Raw genomic sequence first — 6,608 nt, forward strand, 5'->3', positions numbered from 1 at the left:
CAAAGCCTTACAGGCTACATTGTCCAGGTGAGCGTTCTCATCCTCTCTGACAGGCAGCATTTCCCAGGCAGTCATGTAAGGAGGGAAAATGGTGCAGAGAAGAAATGAAATCAGGGAAGAACAGAGGCCCACCCTGAGCATTCTGTGCTCTCCACTCCACACTTCACAACCTTATGTTTTGAGTGACTAGGGTTTAGTGTTGTGAGGTACCCACCAAAGAAGACGGTTCAGACATGGGTGTCTTAGAGTTCTCGTGCTGTGAAGAGACACCATGATCAGAATAATTCTTATAAAGGAATATATTTAATTGGGTCTGGCTTAAGTGAATTCAAAGGTGCTATCCATTGTCACCATGGTGAGAAGTATGGTGACCTGCAGGTAGACATGGTGCTGAAGAAAGAACTGAGATTTCTGCATCTGAGTCTGTAGGCATCAGAAAAAGAGAGACACTCTTATTTGAAACTCCAAAGCCCACATCCAGTGACACACTTTCTCCAACCAGGTCACACCCACTCCAACAAGGTCACACCTCCTAATCCCTGTCAAGTAATGCTGCTTCCTAATAACTAAGTATGCAAATATGAACCTACGGGGGCCATTCCTGTTTAAACTTCTACAATGGATTTGAGCCAAGAGAAAGTCTTTATTAGCTGGCCAATGACTATACTGGAATCCCAGTGTAGCACTGAGCCTTTCTCAGGGTGAGCTTTTAAGCACTAAAATCATATTCTGAGTTGACATACTTAAGAAAAATAGTTAGCCAGAAGCAGAATGGCAGAAGCCAAAAAGCAAGGTGAGTACATTTAGAGACTTACCCAGAACTATAGATTTTGATGGATTAGGTCTTTGTTCTCATCTTGGTAGGTGGTGCTGTTTATGTCCTGAGTTTTACAGCCTGGATAGCACTTTCACCATGGAGTTAGTTGTGCTAAGGTCTAGGGCTTCGTTATTTTCCCCACTGGTCTTAGTGAGTGAGTCAAATTGTGGACTCATCCTGCTCTAAAGACATGTATCTAATCGGCCATAAGATGCAGGGCTCCATGGTTAATCCCATCAGAATGAGAACTGAAGGCCCGGTCAAGGGCAATGGTGGAGTAATGAGCCAGAGGAACCAAGAGAACAAAGACTGATACCAATTATCTGATTTATGTCTTTTCCTTCCTTTTTCCCTCCCTCCCTCCGTCCCTCCCTCCCTCCCTCCCTTCTTTCTTTCTTTCTTTCTTTCTTTCCTCCTGATTGATTAGCACAGAAACAACAGATTTCTCCCAAAAGCCACACATTGCTCCCTCTCATCTCACAAGGAGCAAGCCTAAGTGCCTCCAATTTTGTAGGATCACAAGGGAATATAACTCTTGTTTTAATTCAGAAACATAAACTTTTACTACCTCTAGGTCTTGATCAACCTGTCTTCTGCTAGGTTTTATAATAATAAAAAAAAATATCTCCTATGATGTTCTATAGCTGTTGAGCTAGCTTGTGCCTGCTCTGACCAGAAACGGGATGAGGACAAAAACAGCTCCTTTTCTTTTTCTTCACTGTTTGTAGTCCAAGGTCCATATTAAAATGTATTTTCCCTTCTTTACCATCATATATGTACAGCTGGGGCAGAATGTGTACTAACAAAAATATAAGGGGTTTCTCAGTTTGGAAAGCATCAGAAAAGACACGTTTAGTCAAACCACAGTAAATGCCTACCATGTAGTCTCAGGGGGCAAGTAATATTGCTATTGCCCAAATGAATTAGCTGAAAAGGTAGAACAGCAGGCATCAGAATAAGGGGAAGCAATTAGGTTAAAGATTTTGGATATTAGACAAGTTCCAACCTCTTGTAAGTCTTCTACATCATCATCATCATGATTATTTGCTGTCCCCAGTCACAATGGGTTTTGTTAGTCAATGGGCTGTCAGTCTGGTTAGTTTCTATCCCTTTGGAGTATGGGGACCAGGGATCTAAGCATGACCAGCAATCCTGCCTGATTTCTAGCTGAGATGATTAACTGTGTGGTGGACTGTGTCAAGAGTAGAAAATTTGGAATCTCCCAGCTTCCTAGACAGCTGGAGGTAGAACTCTGGCCCTGGGCATATCAAGTGCATTGGAAGAGAGAGTAGGTCAGGGCCTTGGCATGGAGATCTTAGGACCCAAAGGTCGGAGGACCTCAAGGGTCCTAAATATAGATTCCTAGAGTCCTTCCTGTAACATAGAGTTTGATTATCTGGGTTTGTAATATCCAAAATAAGTTCAAGACTGCCTAGCCCCTTCCCCTCTGAAGGGACTTTCAGAAACATAGCTCAAAATGACTGAGTCTACAGCTGCCAAAACAAAATAATGAGCTGTTCTCAGAAAAATAACCATAACAAGACAGCAGCTCCCAGAGAAATCCCCCTACCCCGCCCCACACTGAATTCTGAGAAAGACCACAAACCACCCTGACTTTGCTAGAATTCCCTGTGATGCTAATAGCTGTGACGTTAATAGCTGACCCATAAGTTCAAAATGTACTATTGCTCTGTTGACCAAATCATAATAACCCACCATGGGGGCAAGCAAAGTGAGTCACTAGGCCAGAGGTAGTCACTATGCAAACCAACCAATGCCTGAAAGGGTTACTTGCTACACCAATTGGAATAAGCCAGCTATGCTGTTGCCCAAATCTGCCCCTTACAAGGTATAAAAAGTGTGTTCTTTCTTTGTTCTGGGTCTCTCCTCTGGCCTGAGTGCTGAGAGGAGGGTCCCAACATGTAAAAATCCTCTTGCAGTTTGCAGTGACGGTGGTTTCTTCCTGTTTCCTAAAAGCAAAATCTTTTTTTTTTTTTTTTTTTTTTTTTTTTTTTTTTTTTTTTCGAGACAGGGTTTCTCTGTATAGCCCTGACTGTCCTCGAACTCACTTGGTAAACCAGGCTGGCCTCGAACTCAGAAATCCGCCTGCCTCTGCCTCCCGAGTGCTGGGATTAAAGGCCTGTGCCACCAGGCCCGGCTGCAAAATATTGTTTAAGGAATGTTTCAAGGAGCTTCAGTTTAAAAACCATAATAGTTGCAGCATAAACTCCCATGTTCCTGACAAATAAGGGCCCAGCCACAGGGCATGCATGGAAATGTGCACTCTGCATTTATATCTCGAGAAATAAACTTCCGTCTTTTTCCTTTCTTCAGTACAACCAGACCGTTAAAGTGGCACCAGTAAGCGAAGGTCAGGATGGAATATGGGTTACTGGTCCTTAGCCATGTTAGCCATCACCTCCCCTCTATCTTTCTTAAATCCCAGGTCCAAGCCTGACCGGGGGGGGGGGGTGGACCATGACTCTGTAGTTGTACCAAATGTAAGACCAGGAGGAGGTAGAGGGGCAAGGAATCAGCATGTAGTGTCTTGGGCAAACCTGATCCAGCACTGTTGTCCACTATCACCTCCCTCTGGGTCTGTGCCCTTGAAAGCAAAGATGTGTTGACTCACCTCTGCCAATGTGAGGCTGAAAAACACATCTTTCAGGTCCAAGACTGTGCACCTGTTTCTCTGGAGGAATCAGACTCATGAAAACCAGATGTCCCAGGTTTCTTAATAGGCAGGAGCATTGTATTGCAGGTGACTGTCAGGGCTCCCGGAGGACTGTCTTTCTAAGCCAGGCAATATGGACTGCAATTTCCATTTTGTTTCCAAGGTCACTGGGTATTGTTCAGTCTGGATGGGGTAGATGAACTGGTTAGATGAGCAATTATGGAGAGCCTGGAACATCTCAGGTTTGCACCCCCTAGGAGCTCCTGAACTGCACTCTTTCCACTCCATGTGGCTCTGAGACCCCTGGTGTCTCAAGGCATGGTCTCTGGGCATCTTCCTGGGACCTCCAGAAATGTGTATTATCACCAGAGAAGACTGCTCAGGCATGAGTTTAAGCCAATAAAAAGTATTTATTGTCTGGCTAGCAATTACACTGAGTATTTGGATTCCACTGCAGCACCAAGCCTTTCTCAGGATGAGTTTTTTGCTTGTTTGGTTGGTTGGTTTTGGTTATCTGTTTCTTATTGCATATATGGCATCCCAACCTCAGAGTCCCCTCTTCCAGTTCCACCTTCCACCACTCCTCTCTCCCAGATCCTTTGTTTCCCCTTAAAAAATTAAATTAGCCAGGCATGGTGGCGCATGCCTTTAATCCCAGCACTCGGGAGACAGAGGCAGGCGGATTTCTGAGTTCGAGGCCAGCCTGGTCTACAAAGTGAGTTCCAGGACAGCCAGGCTACACAGAGAAACCCTGTCTCGAAAAACAAAAAACAAAAAAACAAAAAACAAAAAAATTAAATTAAATGAACGAGCAGGCCTCCTAGGGATACCCACCAAGCATGGTATAACAAAAGGACTAGGCACAAGCCCTCATATCAAGGCTGGGTGAGGTAACCCAGTAGGAGAAAAAAGGTACCAAGCACAGGCAAAAGAGCCTGAGACATCCCCGCTCCCACTGTTGCAAGTCCCACAAAAACACCAAGCTACACAACCACAGCCGTTTATGCAGAGGACCGAGCTCAGACCTATACAGGCTCCGTGGTTGTTGCTTCTATCTCTGAGCACCGATAAGCCCTGATTAGTTGATTCAGTGGGCCATGTTTTCTGGTGTCCTCGGCTCCTCCAGCTCCTTGTGCTCTTTGTGGTTCTCCCTAGTGTTTGGCTGTGGGTCTCTGCATCTGCTCCCATCAGTTGCAGCATGTCACCTCTCTAATGACAATTACTCTACGCACCGATCTATGAGTACAGTGGAATATTTCTAGGAATCCTTTTTTGTTTTTAATCTTCTAGTCACTTTTGGTTCAATCAGGGGTCTCTGAACTGTCCCACCTCTAGTTTCTGGTCATACAGGAAGTGTCCGTTCTGAGTTCCCTCTTGTGGTGTGGGCCTCAGGTTGGACCCGTCATTGGTTGGATACTCAACAGGTTTTTGCCACCTTTACCCCACTACATCTTGCATGCAAGACAAATTGTAGGTTGAAAGTTGTTTGGCTGGGTTGGTATCCCTGTCACTCCACCGGAAGTCTTGCCTGATTAGAGAAAATGGCAGCTTAGGCTCCATGTCCCCATTACTAAGAGTTTTTTCTGGTGAAAACCCCATAGATTCCTGGGAGTTTCCATTGCACTAGGTTTCTTCCTCGCCCCTGAAATATCCACAAATACCAGTCATCTCTTACGGTACTCTCTCCCTCCACCCCCTTCCCCACTTGCCTCCCACTCCTAAGCCACCTGCCCCCAGTCCACCCACAGAATCTGTTTTCTTTTCCCTTCCCAGAGAGATCTATGCATCCTTCCCTGAGCCCTTCTTATTATAAGTCTGTGGATTTTAATAAGATTACTCTTACTTAATAGTTAATGCCCACTTATAAATGAGTATATACCATGCTGTCTTCCTGGATCTGGGTCACCTCACTCAGAATGATCTTTTTTAGTTCCATCCATTAGCCTTCACATCTCATGATGTCAGTGTTTTTAACAGCTGAGTAATACTCAGATTGTGTAAATGAACCACATTTTGTTATTCATTGTTTGGTGAGGACATTCAGGTTGTTTTCTGTTTCTAGCTATTATGAATAAAGCTATTAAGAACATAATGGAGCAAATGTCCTCGTGGTAGGGCAGAGCATTCTTTGGGTATATACCTAGGAGTGGTATAGCTGAGTCTTAAGGTAGATTGATTCTCAATTTTCTGAGGAACTACAGTATTGATTTCCATAGTGGTTTTACAAGTTTGCACTCCCAACTCCAATGGAGGAGTGTTCCCCTTGCTCCACGGCCTTGCCAGCATAAGTTCTCACGTGTGTTTTTTATCTTAGCCACTCTGACAGCTGTAAAATGGAATTTCAAAGTAGTTTTGATTTGCATTTCCCTGCATGGAAGATCTTGCCATCTTCTGATATCTTCTTCAAATTCTTTCTTCAAAGGCTTAAAAATTTTTTTGTTATCCAGGTCTTTCACTGTATTGGTTACAGTGGCTATTGTGAAAGGTATTGTTTCTCTGATTTCTTTCTCAGCTTGGTTGTCATTTTTGTATAGGAGGAATACTGATTTTTTTTTTTAAGTTAATCTTGTATCCAGCCACTTCACTAAAGGTGTTTATCAGATGTAGAAGTTCCCTGGTAGAATTTTGAGGTCACTTAGGTATGTTATATCACCTGCAAATAAAGAAAGGATGTCTTCTTCCTTTCCAAGTTGTATCTCGTTGATCTTCTTCAGTTGCTTTATTGCTCTAGCTAGAACTTCAATTACTATATTGAATAGATAGGGAGAGTGGGCAGCTTTATCTTGTTCCTGGGTTTAGTGGAATTGCTTTGAGTTTTTCTCTGTTTAATTTGATGTTGGCTATTAGCTTGCTATAAATTGCTTTTATTATGTTTAAGTATGTCCATTTTATTCCTAATCTCTTCAAAACATTTATCATGAAGGGATGTCAAAGGTGTTTGGTTGGTTGGTTGGTTGGTTTTTGTTTTTTTATTTGCTTGTTTGTTTATTACATCTAATAAGATGATCAATTTTTTCTTCATTTCTTCTTCTTCTTCTTCTTCTTCTTCTTCTTCTTCTTCTTCTTCTTCTTCTTCTTCTTCTTCTTCTTCTTCTTCTTCTTCTTCTTCTTCTTCTT

General features: G+C 43.1%; 1 protein-coding gene across 1 annotated transcript in view; it reads right to left on the reverse strand.

The window, feature by feature from the left end:
• Positions 1 to 318: 318 nt before the first annotated feature.
• Positions 319 to 6,608, reverse strand: part of Rpl15 (ribosomal protein L15) — an 18,514-nt gene continuing 12,224 nt past the window's right edge. The window contains exon 4 of the mRNA XM_021203822.2: positions 319 to 423. Within this exon, the coding sequence (XP_021059481.1) occupies positions 319 to 423 (105 nt within the window). The remainder of the gene's footprint in view (positions 424 to 6,608) is intronic.

Source organism: Mus pahari, chromosome 8 (assembly GCF_900095145.1).
Source record: "Mus pahari chromosome 8, PAHARI_EIJ_v1.1, whole genome shotgun sequence".
NCBI lineage: Eukaryota > Metazoa > Chordata > Mammalia > Rodentia > Muridae > Mus > Mus pahari.